The following is a 20,892-nucleotide window of genomic DNA, read 5'->3' on the forward strand; positions in this document are numbered from 1 at the left end:
AGGAAATAACAAAGGTATTCAACAGGGTCCATGTTCTTCCTAATAAAGGCAGCTGTAGGTGCAACCGAGCAGTTAAGTGCTCCATCAAGCAAACATTCCTCAGTTTATCTAGCCACTGCAGGATTGTAGGAGAAATTGGGGTTCATCCATAACAGTTAATAGTTATTGTTTTCCTTGCTACCTAGAACAGAATATGCAACACAGGTATATTAATGACAGCTGCTACCAAGCCCAGATGGGGAAGAGGAGCTCTGCCCTCATTAATACACCTGAGATGACATGAGTAAAGGCATTTGTTTATATGCTGCAAGTTATATAGTTATAGCAAAATACAATAATATCACATTTACCTAATATTCTGCAGTCCCAGTATAATAATTTTGCTACTGAATGCCTATGCTTATGAAAGTGTCTAAATGTCCCTCGTTACCTATTTTAACATGATATTTATTTTATGCTCTTTTTTTTTTTTTCTTTCTTATAATTAAGCAGTAAATATATTTAAGTCACAAGGTGTCACAATATTGTGCAGTATTGGCTTTGCAGAAGCTAGAAAAAGAGAGGAGAAGAGAATAGAAAGGTTAGGGAATTGACTTCAAGAAGGAAAATCAATGTTTGGCCTTTGCAGCCTGTGATCTGCACCATGGAAACAGAAATGGCAGAGTTTAAAGAATCATAGATCATGTTGCTATAATTCCAGTGTGTTTGGTTTGAGTGCTTTACTTTTTAAAGGGTCCCCGCTCTGACTGGAGCGTCATCAGAAGCAGGAAGCCACAGTACATCATACAAACATACACACATGCACACAAAAAGAAAAAGTCAATTAAAAAAAAACAAAAAAAAACATGGCTTCTTTAAAGTCATTTCTAAAGTCTGCTGTAGAGGTCTGTTGCTTAGAATGAAAAGACATTTTGATCAAAGATTTTTCTCATCCACAAATATATATTTTTTTCTGTCATAGCTCAGATGTCTGTTATCACAAAATGCCTCAACATTCAATTCATTGCAAGCCTTGTACTTGTCATATGTCTCTTCCAAACTGATACCCTGTGTTGCATTTGCTGCCAGTGTAGTGTGCTCTGCTGATAAGGACGTCCCCAATGCAACTTCTTCATAGCTACTAATATAGTTTTTGGTTTTGTTGGTCAGGTTCCAAGGCAAAGCTTCCAAGAGCCGTTTCAGGCATTTCCCATTTACTCCATTTTCGCAACCTTTTTATATAGAGAATTTTTCTTTTAATAACTAAAACAGGTTATGCTCAATATGTTTGACCAAAAAGGTATACCATTTAATTCCCTAGCTGAAATATTATTTTAGTGTCTGTGTAATTGGAACAAAAAATGCTAATATGTGTTATAAATGTCCTTACATGTTGTCCTACAGCAAGATAAAGTTTGTCATTCACTCAGTGCATAGTAACATATTCGTGAGTGAGTTTTGTTTCCTCTTTGTTAATACTAATCAGTCAGTAATTGCATGACTTTGTTAATCCCTTCTCTCTCTCTTTGTGTGTTTATTTAACTTTTGTCAGTTGCTATTTTTATTATAAGAAAAACTAAATTAATGATACCATTTTTTTACAGCAGCTGCTGAAGGACGCAAGGACCATAAATGGTTTTAAAACTCTTATGTCTACTTCTTATAATATTATCAGGCCTCTCGCTGACTCAGACTGGAAAAACATGCGTCAAACTACTTTTACTATTCAAGAGGCTGACTGCAGAGGCCAGCAACCAGCTACAAAGGGAGAATTTCCAGAATAATTATCCTTTTTTATGTACCCAGGAGGCAGATAAATAATAAAGGCTTGAAATATACCCTTGATTGATGAATGCATTCTCATTAAACAAGCGAAATGTCCTTGTGGCAAGGTGGGTTTTTTTTCTTGAGATAAAATGTGGTGTTTTTTTTGTAGAGGCAGACTGTTAGTAATGAGGGTTAAAAAAATTAAAAGGAGAAAAAAAAGATGAAACTGAATCTTTTCAGTCGACAGTAAGACTTTCCAGTGGGATTTTCAGCATATGTGTTTTTGTGTTTTCTTTGAAAGGTGCGCACAGTTCGAACAGATGAGGCTCGAGGCTTGTTGTGGTTGATGGAAGAGGAGGCGCTGCAGCCTGGGGGATCAGAGGAAATACTGTTGGGACGTCTCTTCAGCTACTATGGACCAGCTGAGGGTGAGACTAAAGGTGAGGTCCAAGTAGGAGCACACACACAGATACACACTCATATATAAAGCCACAATGAACCGTTTTTACATAATATTGAGCATATGGTCTTGATGTATTAAGTTTGGCTCACCTTTTTTTTGCTTTTTTTAGAAAGAAACATTACATTTTGATAATTTTTCTTCAAAACAGGGTTTTTTCTTGTCAGAAGATGCACTATACTGATTTCTCCTCCTTGTTTCAGTGGCACAGCCTTGCTGGTACATGTTTTTTATTTTATCCTGTCATTTAAAAAAAAAAAGGTGTAATTAAAAGTGGAATATGTGTGAGTAATAGTTTTTTCAATCTTTTAATTGAGCCAAGTAGCAGAAATCCTTGGCTTGTGTAACAATGGGGACCTTAATGACTTGTGGCAAAGTCACAAGTTTTGAAAATCTACTTCATACAACTTGGTCAAAGGGAGGGGAAATATATATTTCCATATTTTAGTCAAAAGAATGTTGCAGACCTCACATTCAAAGGCCAAATTTAAGCTTTAGTCTTTCAGCTGTATGTCTTAGATATTTTAAATATAATGATATAAAAAAGACTGATTTACTTGTCATAGGACTGATGGATAGATCTGAGGACTAAACACTAAAACTGTGAGCAGCTTCATGTGGTCCATTTTAAATGTCCCATATAGATTTTCTCAACAATTTCATATGGGTGTTCTAGGTCCTACGACATCCTGAACTTCAGCCAATCCAAAAGTTGTTCTAGTGACCTCTACAGAGAATCTCTTGTTTCTGCATCTGAACCTTTAAATGTTCATGAACAGTGCTATTCCATGCCTACTCCACAGCCCTCCTGCATTTTGCTGGTGCCTGCTTGCTGATAATTGAGGGCAGGCTCAGTTAGCCAGGCGTGTGTGTCAATGGCAGTTTCCACTACGGAGGAGAGTGGTTATTTCCCTTTGGGAAGTCACAAAGGGAAGATCAGGCTCACCCATGAAAGCATAAATTTGCTAAAAAGCGAAAGAAGTTTGTGATGGAGGTGACAGAATTTTGTCATTTTTGCCTCATACACAGGCGATGGGGACACACATGACTGTTAGAAAACCTTTTAGAAAGTGAATTTTGCATAGTACAGGACCTTTAAGTAACTTTCTGTTTTTGTGTTTGTTTTACCAGGCCATGGAACAAATATGCTGCTATTGGCTAACTGCAACAGAGGCCTTATAATATTTATCTTTTTCCTCATATACTTAATTTCTACAGTATAACAAAATAAATAGTAGATTGGACACTTTGATACCTGATTCAAGATTCAGCTGAGCACTTTTTCTTTTCTTTTTAAAAACCCATAACTACTTCTTTGTAGTCATTAAATAAAAACTTTTCTCCCTTAAAACTGAATGAACCAGAAGCAACCTATTTCTATTTTTGTGTTAGTAATGTTTATGTTGGTTTGTGACTGCTTAATCGTAATAGAGTGATCAACAAAAATTCTTGTTTTGAAAAGCTCTTCTTTGGCACCTTTTAAGAACACAGTTGAGTCTTGAAAACTAACTGTGAATGCTGTATTTGCATCAGGTCACACATTGCTTTTGAGGAGTGAGAAGGAAAATCACTTCCTTCTCGGCCACAGTCATGGGACCGACTGGGTGGAGTATGACGCCCGTGGGTGGCTGAACTATGCCAAACAGAATCCTGCTTCTACCAACGCTTTAAGCCTCTTGCAGGACTCCCAAAAGTAAGTGTCAATCATGTCGTTGGAGTGTATCCCCGCTGATGTACAGTAGACACCAAACCTTACTTTTGTATTTATTTAGTACAATGCTAAAGCTGTGCGTCCCCTGCAGGAAGATCATCAGCTCCTTGTTCATGAGCCGAGCAGGGGGCGCTACCGTGTTGTCCGGCTCTATTGCTGGCCTTGAAAACGTTTCCCAGCTGTCTCTACGGAGAGCTACTAGTATGAGGAAAACCTTCACCACAGGGGTCGCTGCCATCAAGAAGAAGTCATTGTGCATCCAAATAAAGCTGCAAGTGGTGAGAGTAGAGAACAAATCAAACTGTCATATTGTTTACATGAAATAGGTTAAAGGTGTTGAAATGAAGGGCTTTTTTTTTTGGGAATATATTTGGTTGGACTTCTGCCAGAGAAGATTATTTGAAACTTGCTTTAAGAGTTGTTATGCAAGTTTTACTGCAATAAAAGTGAGAGTATACTGTTAAAATCAATACTTTTGTAAACTCTTCATTAAAAAAAAATAGCTGCTGAACTGCTTCCAGTTACTTTGACACACCTCCATGTGTATTTTACCTACAGTTTTGAATGATATGACCTTTTTTTAATAACTGTTTAATATGATTATCTCATTCTGTATGCGCCTTCCGACAGTATAACAAAGTCAATTGTAGATGGACACTTTAATACCTGATTTAAGCTGAAAACCATAACTAATCCTCATATAGTGATAGGTTATGTATAAGAGTTTTTTGTATAAAGCAATTAAGTGAACCTGGCTGTTTAAGTGTGTATATATATGATTAGAAGATGCTGCTCTGCCTTGCAAACTTTTTGGTTATTGTCCTTGACTCTATCCTGTCCTCTCCAGGATGCTCTTCTTGACATGGTGCGGAGGTCTAGGATTCACTTTGTGCACTGCATATTGCCAAAGGCAGATGCCCTGAAGGCTCTTAGTGGATCCCTGTTCAAAGGAGGGGAATATGAGGCTCAAGGGGAGACTGGAGATCCTAGCTTAATGCAGCTAGATGTAGCTTTACTCCGTGCTCAGATACGTGGATCCAAACTGCTTGATGCTCTGCGGCTCTACAGGCAAGGTAAAGCAGCTCTTTGAATCACATACTTAAGACAGTTGTAGAAGTACAGGCAGCTTTACCCCATGTGTATTGAGACAGCCGGTGAGGGAGAGAAAGGACTGAACGCTATATTCCTATAATGAGGTTACCATAACGTTATGATTGCTCTTTACAAATATTAGCAACATATAATGTTGTCCAATGTCAACTGCCTGCAGGCTACCCTGACCACATGGTGTTCTCTGAGTTTCGACGTCGCTTTGATGTGCTGGCTCCGCACCTCACCAAGAAGCATGGAAGGAATTACATTGTGAAGGACGAGAAGAGAGTAAGTCAGTCAGTAGGGAAGGGGGTAAAATGTACAGCTCCAGCGGGGGCCAAGCTCAGAGAAGATTGATGTTGTGAAGAGACAACTTCATTACATCTGCTCCTGGTTTGTCAGCAGCCACTGGACAGAGAAGTAGACATTTATCAGAGCTATAGTAATGACCTAATCAACTTAACCTCATCGCTGTCGTGGCCTTGAAAGAGGGAGATCAGAATTGTGGCTAAGGGAGTGTTTTACTGCAGTCAAAGCTATAAACTAACATTCAGCTAGATGCACTTGTAATCTTTTGCAGTCTCTGCATCAATAAGTAGCTGCTGAGGTGTTTCTAGTTACTTTGACATACTGCTTTTTTTTTTTTTTTTTTTTTTTTTTTTTTAAATAGCTGTGTTGCTTATGTTTTAAATTCACTGGTTAGAATTTCATTCGTAGGTATTTAACTATAAATGAGAATATTCTGCCCAGTGATCCTCTGCAAGAGGGGCTTTAGTTAAAGTGAACACACACACAAAAAAAAAATACAAAAGCTGATTCCTAAAGAGAAATGAGGCAGTGAGTGAAAAAGAATAGGTTTAAGGGAGAGTACGGCTCTTTTCCTCTGTCTCAGTGTATTGGGGCTGAGTTTCTGTGGAAACACAGGCAAACAAAAGCCCCTCAGTATTCGAGGCAAACCTCTCCTGGTGTAATCTAGATGTAGCCTTTCAGGCTAGAGGCTCAAGTAGAGAGAAAAGGCTGAGACAACAATACAACTACAGTATACACATGCTGGTAGATGGACAGACCAACGAGTGGCTCACAGCTGGCTGATGATGGTGTACCGCTGCATTGGATGTGTGTACTGAAAGCTGCAGTAGGGAATAACAACGCCAGGGTGTCATGAAGAATAATCCGCTAGCAGGTGGATTCTTGGGGGCCAAGTTGTAATTGGGTTGTGGAGGAGCCAAACTTTTCCTGTGTGTACGGCCTTTGTTTCATGATGAAATGTATGTGGAAATGGATTGAAGGAAACAAGAACAGTGTTGTGCTGCTGGTTGAACAACTTAGAATCGGGTACTACTGAACTATTTCTGTCTTTGCAAACATTACTGCTGGATCCAGCTGTTGAAAGACTAAGTGTGTGTGTTTGTTTGTGTTCATGTACGCTTTCACCCAGGCTGTGGAGGAGCTACTGGAGTCTTTGGATTTGGAGAAGAGCAGCTACCATATGGGTCTGAGTAAGGTGAGTAATGCTAGCACATCTCAAAGAAATGAACAGCTTTAGTGTTACTTTGCTTTGAATCAATGCTTTTTTCTATCCTCTTTAAACTCTTACAACAGAACTGCAGCACACCTTACGTTGTTTAGTTTTGAATGGTACTTGCTGCCTGGGGAAGTGTGTTTTTCATTACAGCAGGCCCTCTTTGAGAATTGTTTGCTATCCTAATTTTGGAGAGCTGCCTTGTCCTTTCTTCTAGTCTTGTAGTCAGTGGCTAGCCAAAAAGCACGTCTTTACCCTGTCTGACAGTGAGACAGATAGTCTCTCTCTAATTTCAGGTCATTAGAGCAAATTTCCACCGTGAATGGCCTCCGCTTTGTTTTCTATCCCCCACAACCCTAGTACAGTATTTGTAGTAAACACTGCTTAGAAACTGAGGTCTAATCGGGTCTAATCCTATCAGTTGGAAAGTGGCCATCAGCTAAAGCTGAAATAAAAGGAAACAAACAAAACAGTGGAACTTATGCTCCCAGAAATGCGCAGCGTGCAAGAGCCTTTTAAAGCGCATGGCATAAGAATGGTTTGGAGGTAGCCTCACATGACTTTGGAGTGTGAAATGTGCTCAGAAGTAGAGAAGCACAGTTGGCCATTCACAAAGCATTCCACTGGCGTCATAGCAACCTGTCTCACTTGCATGCCAATTACACCAGCCCCAAATAACCTTCCAGCAGTGGATTCAAAGCTCTACAAAGGATAAAATCTGCCATCAGAGATAGTCACATGTAGAAAGCCTGCATATCATCCCACATTTTTACAAAGAACCGCAGCATCTGATCATGATAAAAGACAAACTTTTGCTCAAGCCCTTGAAGCATTTTGAAAGGTAGCAATCCCTGATGAATGCATTGCTCCTCCTTACTTGTTTGCAGGTTTCTCAACTGCTGCTCACTTATTTTCAGCTGCTGTGTTATTATTAGACCAAATATCAATTTGTTATTTGTAAAGCACTGATTTATGTAGAAAGACTTTGGGTGGAAAGAGTTTAGTTTTGTTATTATTTATTTATTTTTGTAGCCTGTTGGCATCATACTTGGATTCTATTGCTACAGATAACGCCATCAAAAGTATCGAAAACCATGATGTGATCTGTTTTTATTTGGCTGTTTATCCTTGTTTTACCTTTCAACCCAGATAGTCAGACAAGGCTGATTATACAGGATGATTACATAATCTCATCTTTATCACTGAGATAACACACTCTTGTCTGTGGATTACACTGGCTCTTATTGATTTTTTTTTTTTTTTTTTTTTTTTTTTTTTTTTTTTTGCTTTGTTTTATTTGTTTACTTTTAAACTCATTTCTTTTTTTTTTTTTTTTTTTTTTTTTTAAATTTTGCCCCAGTATTTCAATTTAAAGTATGCCCCTGGATCTAATTTTCTCTTTACTAAAATAGGCATTAAGTGGCATCTTATGTTTTTTCTAACTAATATGCATTTAATTGTTTTTTGGTCTAGTTGTTCTTCAGAGCTGGCACACTGGCTAAGCTGGAAGAACAGAGGGATGAGCAGACAAAGCGCAACCTAACCCTGTTCCAAGCTGCCTGTAGAGGGTATCTTGCACGGCAAGCCTTCAAGAAGAGAAAGGTAAGTCAGCATTGTAACATAAACAGCTCAGGCTAAAACAATTCAAGGTTGCAAAAATTGGTAATTCTTTTATGTATATTCTTGAATTTAAAAAAATTCCTAATATAATTTATATGAGGAAAATTAAATTGGTACATTGTAAATTTATTTAAGAAGCGAGGCTGATATATGCAAAAAAAATGTGCCAAGCATTACTGTCATTGTAGCACAGACATAATAGATGAAGGGAGGAATGTTAGCTGAAGCTTGCAGAGCTAATTTTATAGACTGTTCAGGTCTTGAGGTAGATCTAACTAGCTGTGCTACAAATCTTCAGTTAATTACAAATAAGTACTCTAAATCTATTGCCCATACCCCCTGTATCCCTTTGATCCATCCAATCAGCTTTACCAAGCTAGAGGGATGTCCATTTCTAAAGCGCTGTATTAGTGTGCGCCATGAGAATGCAGCCTTATCAAACACGCTGCTGACTCACATATCCACCTGCTCCACCGCTCATCCATTTCTCTGCCAGCACGCGCAGCTCCATTTCTCTGGACCTCATACATGCCCTCTTGTGATGTATGGAGCCTGCACTACTCCATCGCTGTGATTACTGTTTAAGCGAATGTGCTGCTTCAGCTGACTGGTGATGAACCAGCAGAAACAGAATCAATGTTACTGCTCTCTGTCCACTATGACAAGCTGTAAAGGAGTAAATATCTTGTTCACTTGTTTATGATGGCAGTAAATCTTTTACATAGCTATATTCTCAATAAGTTTAATTGGTATGTTATGAATACACGAGCTTCCGCTCTCTGCTGTTGGCACCGTTTTTACTGGTTTAAAAATTCAGTTAAATATTTTCAACAAATCAACGCATTTTCTTTATTGAATTCAAAAAGTTATTATTCAGCCAGCACAGCAGGCTAGGAGCCTAATGTGCCACAATCTGCTCGAACATGATGAAAATCAACAGCAAGGAACTGTTCAAAATTGCCTGGCAACAGGGCAATTACAAAATCCATTAGCAAAGATACAAATTTTCCCTCTGCCCCCTCATGCCCCCTATCTCCTGCTAATGTATCTGTAATAGAAAGATTAGACTTTATTTTATCTCAGTTTTATTGATCTGAAACTCAATTTGGGTTGGCAGGGTAACGTGTTAAATGCAGTTATGATTGTGATGACATCTGCTGCAGTTCCTAGCAAGTGACAAGTACACAGGCTTTTTATAAACTGTGAACAAGTTTCTGTGCATATTTTGGCTAGTCTCTCAAATGCATCTGCTCCAATGAGTCCTGTGCAAAATAATACCTTAAATTAGCCTTAGTAAATGCACACACACACACACACACACACACACACACACACACACACACACACACACACACACAATATCAAAATGAACCACTCAGACTTTATTTGAAATAAAATGTTCATCATTTTCTTTTTCCCAACCAAAGAAATAAAAGCAAAAACAGAACAAAAACAATCAATGTACCAAGCAAAGAAAAAAAAAAAAAGTCCAAAGTCCCAGCACAGACTTCCTTTGACATGATTCATGAAACAAAATATAAATAAACAAGACAACAGTTTACATAGCTTTACTTTTCAATTCACTGAACATTTAGCTTTAACTTCCAGTCTAAATCACTCTATTCAGTTTCTACATTTAGTCAGTTTTTAATGTATGAGCAAAACAAAACATGATGCCCTGTAAACAATTAACCATAAAGCAACCCAGTATTCTGTTGTGATTTAATGACTTTCTTTTCTTCCACTTTTCTCCAAGTCTGTTAAATATTCATCTTTCTTCAATTAAATTCTTTTTTTCAGCTCTGTTTCTGCCAATAACAATTTCATAAAGCAAGAATTGCTTCAGATATGTGGACCAAAGCCCTTTTCAGACATGCACTGCTTTCCATTAATCTGGTGGCAGCTGAGCATGTCAATTTCAAGTGTTGCCACTCGCATGTTTTTCTGTAACACTCTACAAAACAAATCTGACTGGGTCAGATTTATATATATATATATATATATATATATTATATATATACACTACTCACAAAAAGTTAGGGATATTTGGCTTTCAGGTGAAATTTATGGAAAATGCAATATGTTCATGCTACAGTGATATAATATCATAAAAGTAAGACATTTAAGTAGAAGGATGCACTACTGATTTCCTCATCTAAAAAAATTCATTCAACACAAAAGGTAACAACAATGGTAGTTACACCACAACAAAAAATTTGAACGTCTCAATATCTCGTCATGTGCCCTTGAGCATCAATTACAGCTTGACAACGACGTCTCATGCTGTTCACAAGGCAACTTATTGCCTGCTGAGGCATGGCATCCCACTCTTCTTGAAGGGCAGCCCTCAGGTCATTGAGGTTCTGGGGTGCAGGGTTTCGAGCCTCTACACGACGGCTCAGCTGATCCCACAGGTTTTCAATGGGATTCAGGTCTGGAGAGAGTGCAGGCCATTCCATTTGAGGTAGACCAGTCTCCAAAAGCCGTTCCCTGATGATGCGGCCTCGATGAGCAGGAGCATTGTCGTCCATGAAGATGAAATTAGGCCTGTGCTGTTCATGTAGGGGCACAATCACTGGATTAATGATGTTATTCAGGTAGTATGGGCTTGTCACTGTACCATTCACAAAGTGTAGGGCAGTTCTGTACCAAGTGGACACCCCTGCCCACACTGTAACACCGCCACCACCAAAAGCTCGCCTGGTGACAACAGTGGCTGATGCATAGCGCTCTCCCTGACGTCTCCAACATCGTTGCCGGCCATCATTTCTGCTCAGTGTGAATCGACTTTCATCAGAGAACAGCACTGAGGCCCACTGGTTCCTCGTCCAGCGTAAATGCTCCCTGGCCCATGCAAGACGATGATGCCTGTGCCTGGTGGTGTGGTCAGGTACCCGTGCAGGTTGTCTAGCACGCAGACCACCCTGATGGAAACGGTTTCGAATGGTCTGACGTGACACTTGGGTGCCTCTCACCTCTCTTAAACCTGCCTGGAGTTGAGTGGCATTCATCATCCGGTTTCTCAGGGCAGTGTTCACAATGTAGCGGTCATCAGCACGGGATGTGGCCAAAGGACGTCCACTTCTAGGCCTTTCTGTGACTCTTCCAGTCTCTCGATATCTCTGTTGCAACCTGCTGATGACACTCTGTGACACTCCAAGCTCAGTGGCCACTTCTGTCTGAGAACGTCCTGTTTGAAGCATCGCAATGGCAAGGGACTGTTGTTCCATTGTTAGGTGTCGTCTTGGTCTCATGATGTCAAAATGTGAACAGCATGATGAGGACAACTGTTTAAACACCAGCTCTAATTGAACCAGGACATTTATTGGTCAATTCAAGGATCACACACCTGCCGTGATTTTTGCTGTTAAGCTCCTTGTTAGAGAACAGCAACTTGTGCAAAATTTATTGAAACATTTAACAGTTGAACATGTGCATTTAAAAGCTTAGAGAAGATCACATTAAGTTCACCTGTACAGGTTTGAATTCATTTTAGGCTTGTTGTGAAATTTCACCCAAAAGCTGAATATCCCTAACTTTTTGTGAATAGTGTATGTGTATATATATATATATATATATATATATATATATATATATATATATAAGGAATCTGACAGGTGTGTGTGTGTGTGTGTGTGTATATATATATGTATATATATATATATATATATATATATATATATATATATATATATATATATATAGATAGACAGACAGACAGACACACACACCTGTCAGATTCCTCATTCCTCAGATGTATATTATACCCATTCTGTATATATATATGTGTATATATATGTGTATATATATATATATATATATATATATATATATATACACATATTAAGGTTTTTAATCTTGATGTGAATTCTTAAAAAAAAAAAAAAGCAGAACAAAACATGTTTTTATGGGAAGACTAACTCTATTAGGACTGTGAGAGCTTCGTGTGGTGATGCAGCTTATATTCTGACAACTCGCTTGTATGGTGTGAAAACGGTGTCCTCAGGTAAACTAAATATACAATATTCTGAAGTTAATAACAACTGTTCTGTTACTGCAGTGCAAATAAACCCTTAAGAATTTAGTTTTGACTGTTAATCGGTATTAAATGTGTAGGAAAGTATGATATGGCTTCCTCCATCAACCACTGCCATGTTTTGCACATCCGCTGTAGACTTGCCACATTGATCTGAATTTTTATGCAGACATGACCTGTTGTCAAAAAAAAACAAAACTCTAAAGGACTATTTCATTAAAGATTTATACTGTAGCCTGCTGCGCTTTATGCAGTGTTGAATCTCTTGCAAATTGCAAATACCGTGCCCTCACCCTGGCTCACAGCTAAGGAACATTAACAGAAAGGCAACCAATGTATTGATGGCTGAATGCCATCAGTTTTAACATATTTATGAAGCCATGTTTTTTTTTTTGTTTTTTTCAAGGCACAAGACATTTTTTAGCAGTCCCTCTGAATCTGAGGGATTCAGGTTTTAATTTGTGAATAATTCCAGAGTTACTGACCCTTAAGATTAAAACTACAAATCAATCAAAAACACAACAATTTATCACCCTACTGCTTTAAATGCTGGTATGTCCTTATAACATGGATGAAAGGATTGTGTCACATTGAAGCATTTTTATGTTAACAGTATATATTCTCTGTGTAGTTAAGCCACCTTTGAATTAATAGAAATTGAAAATTTGTGTTTTCTTGAAAAGATAAATCTTTCACCAGGAATACTCTAATTGCTGGTTCAGTCTTAATTTAGCCTTTGTAAGTGTGTGACCATAGAATCTTTCTCATCTCAATTCAGGCTCTTATTCCTTTCCAGTAAAATACTCTTGAGTTTGCCATCAAAGCTCAAAAAGATCAAAAAGGGAATTGTGATCAGCATCATCATCACTATCCATACCAGCTCCAAAGCTACCTTTCTCCCACAGCATAAGTTCTTAAAGTTTCTTACTCTCTCTTTTTTTTTATTACTGGATTACATTTTTTTTTAGGACAGCTGTCTGATTCCCAGTTTTTTGAGTCCTTTAGGAAACAACTTGTATGTAACTTTCTCCAACAAACTCAGACTTCTTCCCGTTAATCATGTATGAACGTTTACATTTCACTGAATAATATCCATAAAAAGCAAAGGCAACTAATTGTGCACATTTGGTTTAATGCAACATCTTATTTTGTCTGATGCAGATTCATTTTTCATGAAGCCCACTTAGAGTATCTAATGTTTAGTAAGCTGTGCAGTCTTACAGCCAACATTTTTTTTTGAAACACTGCAGATAGAGCAGACTAATTGGCCTATAATTAGATGGATATCTTACAACTTTATTCTCCTTTGGAGTGAAATATATTCATTAAAAGTTGGTGGCACTTAATGCTTTTTAAGGATTCTTGGTAAGACGACAAAGTAGACGTCAGAATGTGTATTTATTGTACATAATTATTTATTTTATGTAATCTGAAGGTAAGGTAGGCAGAGGATATTTTAGCATTGCTTTGTTTTTTTTGTCCTTAATGAGATAACTTTTCTTATTCCTCTCCCAGCTGATATTAACTCCAACTTCACTGTTTGATCAGGGTATAATATCATTGTTACAGAGAATAACTTCCAGTAAGTAATACTGGATAGCACAATCTCTAATGTTTGCCATGTTGTTGACATGTTGAATGAGAGATATAAGTTTCTTTTATCTTGCCTTGTTTAGCATTTTCACCACCATCCAGGAAATAATCTTTTTAACCTGTATGGAACTTATGTAGTGTTTATATGATGGATTTTATTCACATGAAATTTGAGCCTGCTGAGGTCCAGATGCAGTGACCCTTACCATATATACATTTTAAAATCAAAGAAGGATGACATAGCTTTACTTTAAATGCCTTTAAATTATATATATATTTTTTTTTATAAAGTATACTATTACTGTAATATTGTATATGGTTATATTAAGATATTTGCTTTTACTTTTGCCCTATTAGTATGTAACTCTGAATCCTATTTCTGTAGAGTCTTTAACAATAATAGATCATTAGATTTCAAATAATGAGCTTGCACTCAAAAGGGATTAAATTTCTGAATGATAGTGATGTTAGTGACTTATGTATCTACTAAAATGATTTTGAGCTCCTCTTGTGAGATATGTAAATGTTACATAATCCCTGTTTCAAAAGCACCGACATTTTAAAGAATCAGTATGAAAGCTTATTGAAAATGAGTTGAAAGAGATTGATCTTTCTGTGGAGTCTTCAGAGCAGTTATGAAGTTACTGCCAGCAGCAAGTTAACTGAGGTCAGGAATTAGAAACAAAGATGAAGTTAGATTGTTCGAGCTAGAAGCCAAATTACTGTAAGGTGACCAAATTTCTGAAATGAAAACATTACTCATACATTTTTTAAACTCCATAATGTTATTGTCTATAAAATCAATATGGAGTACAATTTCTTATTGCATATATCGATCAAATGTAACATTAAAAATGCAGAAAGGCAAAGTGAATAACATTGGTTGTCTTGTTACAAGATAACTGTGTCATGGGATGGAATATATTAGAGAAGTAAGTAATCATTTGTTAAAGTGGATGTTTTGGAATAATGAAAAATTAGATTTTTTTATAATATGAAAACAACGGCAAAGAACTCTGACTGTGACAATATAACCTAGAGGAACATGATGGATGAAATATTTAGCCACCTCAACTAAACTACAAAGATTTAATAAATCGAAAGAATTTTAGGAATCAATGCCGCTGATCAAAAAACTTTCCAAAGTTACTTCATGTTGAATCTTTAAACCTTTTTAGTTTTAGAAAGGACAGCATATCTCTGAGTCACTGAGTGCTGGAAGGAGACCCAGTTGATTTTCTCAAGAAGACTGAAAGTGGCCTTGCCAGTAGGGAGGTAAAAGATAAGGCATCTAACTGATTATAAGAGAACTGTTTGTGTTCTTCTGGCTGACCAAACATGGCTGTGTGGGAGAAAAGTTTTAGATCTGCAGAAAGTTTTTTGACATGTTATTGGTGCATTTCTGCCAAAAGCCAGTGGGTAGTTGTAGAATGTATGAGTGAGACATCAGTGAAGAACATAATGATCATCAATGCGGCCAGATTTGTGAAGATAAATTTGGGATAATCAAACTTAAAAATGGTTCTTTTTTATTTATTTATTTATTTTATTTATTTATTTATTATTATTTTTTTTTATTTTTTTTATAAAAGATTAAAATATATATGTGTAGGAAGAATGCAACTTGAACTTGGAGTAATTTTCAAACTAAGCTGCCATTTTTTTCTCTGCCCACTCAGCCTCTCTACACCTGTCCATCTACGTGTAAAAAACAGTCCACTGTTAAAAACAGGTCATTAAAATCTTTGAAAAAAAACAAAAAAAACCAGCTTCAGTACTTCAGTGTACATTAAAACCAGATAGAAATTTCCTAAAAACAGGTTAACAAGGTACCAGTTACAGTAAACAAAAATGTGCACTTGGTCAGAGAAAAGCTTTGTGAGAGTGATTTGGAAGCTTTTGGTCCCATATACAGTTAGAGTATTTCCCTGCTATACAAATGGGTTTTGTTTTAGAAATGTCCCAACCTGGATACTGTTTCAGGTGGCTTTTTATTGATACTCAAGTTTTGATCCAGTCAAAACATAGCTGGTTAACAAACAAAAAAAAGTGTTTGCCATAATAATGTATTAATGCAAATCTGGTGGAAGAACCCTGTTCTGGGCATCTTTTCCTGCTGATTAAAGGAAAACACCCATTGGTCAGTCTTTTTATAGCATTAGTAATCAATATATAGTAGTTGTCGAGTTGGGTAGGTTACGAACTTCCAAGTCAATGAGCATCAGGTCTTCCATTATCAAGCCACATCTAAACTCTGCCATTGACACTGCCATATACAAGAGGAGCCCTGGCTAGTTCAAATGTATTAGATTGGTCAAAAGCCGTGGTTCCCAACTCCAAGAGGAGTTTCAAACAAGCCTCTCTAGAAAACTGGAAGTAGTAGTGTAAATGGCATTTTATTCAACCTTTTAGTGTGGCGTGTCCTACCTCGCACCTCAGTCATAAGTAGTCTGACAACAATTCACTACCAGCAATTGTAAAATAAACACAAAGTATATGCATATATTAAAAATAGAGAATGAGGACTGAAAATATTGTAAACATCACATTTAAAGAAGAATATTTAATTGTAACCAATATGCCACTAACATTAATTATAATCAACACTTTCAGCAGTCTGAACCTGGCTTGAAGCCATTAAAAAGACTTTCCCTGAATTCATTGGGCAACATCATTTCCATAAATACATGCATGTTTTGCATCTGATTTTGAGTCAAGGAAGCAGTTTAAACACCCTCTTTATTACTTCCTAGTGGACTTTTACACTAAAAAGTTTTAATGGGTAAAAAAGGTAACTTTTCATGCTTTTTATATATGTGATTGATGATTTGCACATAAGAGGGAGCAGATCATGAACAGTCTCTTTTTTTTTTTTTGTCTGTTAATTATGTGCTCAGAAAGATCTGAAAACTTGAAAAAAAAAAAAAATCCAATAAACACATCTGACTTTTACTTACAGTGAGATTGAACTGCCCTGCAGACAGTGATGGAGCTCAGGACTGAAGCTTAGCACAGATGCTGTGTAAAAAATAATTTAACCGTAAAACTCGGACTGTGGGTCATATCTAATCTGTGTGGGGTGTTGATAAGTACCGATTGCGATCTACTGTTAAGTCCCGAACGATCTGGCCTCTGTGGTGAGAATAATCAATACTTTAATAGTAATGTCAAAGCTCGATGTATTTCATAAATCTGAAGGGAGGAGTGACACAAATGGCTAAAAGCAAATGCATAACTTTGTCATGCAAAGCTCTGGTTAATTATGGTAACAGTCTATCACACACACCTGCCTGTGTGACTATGGCAACCTTGGCATGTTCTACAGTTAGTTTGGCAGACGCTTTTATCCAAAGCGACATACATGTGACAAGTGATCAATTAACCATAGCAATAAACCTAGCATAAATGTCTTGTCAGTTGGAGGAAGCTGGAGTAGCCAGAGAGTATATTTCACAGTCATAAAAAAATGTTTTTAGTTTTGACCTTTAGGTTTTAACAAAAAGCTGATTACTTCCAAAAGTTTTAATCCTTCACATTATCCAGTACTTTTCAATACACACTCATTAAACTCCTAAAAGAAGCATCTATATTGATTTAAAAAGAATTTAGTTAATTTCCTGCCTGGTTTCTTTTCCTGGTAAGTCCTCTTCCTTAACTTTACTAGATAGATATGTGTGGTTAGCTGAACTGAAACCATTTCTGTCTGAATTTCCATTTTAAAACATGCTATTGGTATGCTGCAGGTCATGCTTAGCCATGGTGTTTCTGCACTGAAAAAGCAAACAAAGAAACCCTCCCAAAACCATGTTACTGGTAAGAATAGATTTAATTTCCAGTGGAGGGGTTTTACTTTGTGTAAAGTTTCTACTAGTATTTGGCAAATGCTTCGAGTCAGTTGTGTGAGTGAATGAGGTTTGCGTCTAAAGAAAAATCAAGATTAAATTTGCTTCCGTATGCGAGCCCTTTTTGTTATGTTTCGCAAACGGCGACAATATGCTGAAATCATTCCCATTCAGCTGATGCATAAATGGTAAATACAGTTTCTCCTTGCAATAATTTTTCCCCATTGATTTTCATTCTGTTTACATTATTCTTGACTCAGTTAGTCCCTACCAGAGTTGGGGAACAGATAAATGGCCACGGTGGCTTATTGACTGATTTCCATCTCTCCTTCTCTGCAGCGTGAATATTTATAGAGTATGTTGTTGCTGAATCTTTGAATAATCACTGTATAATAACATCCGGTTGCACCCTTGCTGTTACCCTGATATTACGCTGAAAACTGATAGGGTTCCATTACCTTTTGCACCGTTTGAAGTAACCAGTCTTAGCAGGTACAGTAGATGGTAATTTGCCTCTGGAACAGTTACAAATGAATACTGGTGAAGCCTCTCAGGCACTTGTTGGTTGATGTGCATGGATGTGACAGGAAGTCACAATTTCCCTTGTTTTATCTTCCCTGGCATGTTAACCTTGTGAAGCTGTGCCAAGCCCATGTGACAATAGATGGCAAAATCACTGTTTTTGTTGTTTTTTTTTTTGTCCAGCTGTTCCTCAAGGGGACAGTCTGACATTTTTAAAGTCTGTTATTTGCGTCAGTGGGCTCTTGCTGAATTTGGAATTTTGTCCTTCAAATAACCTACAAATTCTTCTTCTTCTTCTTCTTTTTTTTTTTTTGTGGCTTTTTTCCCTCATCAAATCAGTTCAGCATGCATATGCTGGTTCACTAAAAATCATCAGGCAGTGTTTCTGGATAGTAGGAAAGGCCTGTCTCAATATATCTGTATTGGTATACAGTCTTTTTTTTCTCCTTTGTATTAAAGTCTTAGTGTAGTGCACACCTTTAGTGATTCCAAACCAGTGCTAATGCAGACAGAAATGATTGATGCTCTCGGAAATATATCTTTCATATCACATTTGACATGCTTAGGAACTACAAAATTATCCAAACAAAGCAGACCATTAGGCTCATGTTGAGACCGTCTTGCAAATACAGGCACTGTTCTTCTGCAAGGCATCATTTTGTTAGAAATTCCCCAGAAACTAGTCTTCACATCAGAAATGGGTGACATCAGAGGGTATGCAGTCGTGCATTGCAGCACTCATGACTTACATGTGTACTCTATGGAATGCCTGCACATGCACTACAAGCACATGTGTTTAACACAGAAAAAGAGTGGAAAATATGTCTTTTTATTTCTTTATCTTGGCTCAGAATTGTAATTCCTGTCATACAATTGTACAGTTGTATCACCGTCTTAATTTGATATGAATACCATAATATTTATCCTCGCTGCTCATGTAGCATAATCTTTTGTTTGTTCCCTATTCTTTTTAGACTAAATGTGACAAGTGAGACCGGCTTAAATCTTCTGTCAGAGAATTGCTGCATTTTGTTGCATGTTAAAGCTTTCACTGTGTGACAAATCCTAATTGGTTATAGAGAGAACCTTCAGGGCAAAATGTACCTGATGCTGAGAATTGTGTTGCTCTAATTGGGTTTGCCCATAATCTGCTGCTGCTAGAGAGCCTCATGCATAAGCAGCATGGAAATCGTGTAATACTTGGAATTAGCTGCCGACATGTTTGATTTAATTAATCAAAAATTAGCTTCCAGCCTTGGAACGCACTCTGCAGATACTCTCTAAAGGGAGGTTGGCTGGTCTTGGGATATCTGTTGCCCACAAACAGGCAACAGAACAAAACAATGAAGAATGCAATGTTTTTCAGATTTTGTTCATTAGTAGTGAGGATGACATAGTAAATGGAGTGTTTTTAAAACATCTATTATCGAAAGTATTTGAGAGTTTCTGTTTTTAAGCGCTGCCAACATGGTATACCTGTGCATTAGACTGAATCTTTGAAATCCATATAATTAATTAACACCCTGTAGTGAATGCATCAGTGCAGTTTAGATAATTTGTCATGCTGCCTTTCATATAAAGAACTAAGTAAGTCAAATCTGATATTATAATAATAATGCTGTGGACTCAGTCTGTGCAGATCCATTTATATATATACAAATGCTTATAATCAAGTGAGCATTTCTATGTGGTCTTCTATATCTTGTGTGTTTTAGATTCAAGATCTAGCAATCAGGTGCATCCAGAAAAACATCAAGAAGAACCATGGTGTGAAGGACTGGCCATGGTGGAAGCTCTTCACTACAGTGCAGCCCCTCATTAAAGTCCAGCTCACAGAGGAGCAGATGCAAAGCAAAGACGTGAGCAGACCTCTCTAAATGATCCACCTCACCCTATGCTTTCCCTATATTTATGCAGTCTTAAATCTCTTTAAAAATGTACTACCTGCTACTGCATTTTAGCACTTCTTGTCATCAAGGCCTTTTTTTTTTTTAACTTCATGATTTTTTAAACAATATTTCACAGTTTCAAGTGTAAGATAACATGTAGAATACATTGCTCCAGGAGGAGATTCAGCTGCAGAAACTGAAGCTTGAGAAAGTGGAGAAGGAACGAAATGAGCTGAGACTGAACACGGATCGATTGGAGAGCAGGGTGGGTCCCTTTGTCTGTGTCATTACACTGGGAGAATGGTGTTTGAAATTGGCGGTGGAGTCTGAACTTTCATTTGAGTTCAGATTTGATCAGCCACTTGTGCAAGAACTATGACGAAAATTTGGTCATTTTCCTTCACATCATGAATGTGATTCCTTGTATGTGTTCAGATCGCAGAGTTGCTGGCAGAGCTTGCTGATGAGAGGAGCGCCTGTGAATCAGCTTCCCAACTGCTGGAGACTGAGACTTCAGAGAGACTCCATCTGGAGAGGGACATGAAGGATCTACAGGCAAATACACACTAAAACAAAATCGCATTGTCTCACTACAAAACTTTAAAGAATTCCATTTACTGTGACTGGGGCGTCTTATTCATTGTTGGGATTGTGTATCCCAGGTTAAGTTCGATGCCATGAAGAAACAGGTAGAAGCGCAGGAAATGGAGGTCATGGAAGCTCGGCTTATGAACACAGCAGAACTCAATGGAGAGTTGGAAGACGACGACGATTCCGGTTTGTTAAGAAACAAACTGTCCATGCACTTAGAATGCAAATATGAAGATAATTTCTAGTATTTCACTTGAATAAAGGGCAC

General features: G+C 37.4%; 1 protein-coding gene across 1 annotated transcript in view; it reads left to right on the forward strand.

The window, feature by feature from the left end:
- LOC306761311 (unconventional myosin-XVIIIa-like) overlaps positions 1-20,892 on the forward strand; it is a 61,221-nt gene that overhangs the window by 20,083 nt on the left and 20,246 nt on the right. The window contains exons 21-31 of the mRNA XM_079247436.1: positions 2,048-2,186; positions 3,740-3,899; positions 4,009-4,195; positions 4,765-4,990; positions 5,188-5,297; positions 6,448-6,513; positions 8,005-8,133; positions 19,860-20,003; positions 20,209-20,298; positions 20,469-20,588; positions 20,696-20,810. Of these exons, the coding sequence (XP_079103562.1) occupies positions 2,048-2,186; positions 3,740-3,899; positions 4,009-4,195; positions 4,765-4,990; positions 5,188-5,297; positions 6,448-6,513; positions 8,005-8,133; positions 19,860-20,003; positions 20,209-20,298; positions 20,469-20,588; positions 20,696-20,810 (1,486 nt within the window). The remainder of the gene's footprint in view (positions 1-2,047; positions 2,187-3,739; positions 3,900-4,008; positions 4,196-4,764; positions 4,991-5,187; positions 5,298-6,447; positions 6,514-8,004; positions 8,134-19,859; positions 20,004-20,208; positions 20,299-20,468; positions 20,589-20,695; positions 20,811-20,892) is intronic.

This window comes from Telmatherina bonti (genome assembly GCF_933228915.1).
Source record: "Telmatherina bonti genome assembly, chromosome: 10".
Taxonomy (NCBI): domain Eukaryota; kingdom Metazoa; phylum Chordata; class Actinopteri; order Atheriniformes; family Telmatherinidae; genus Telmatherina; species Telmatherina bonti.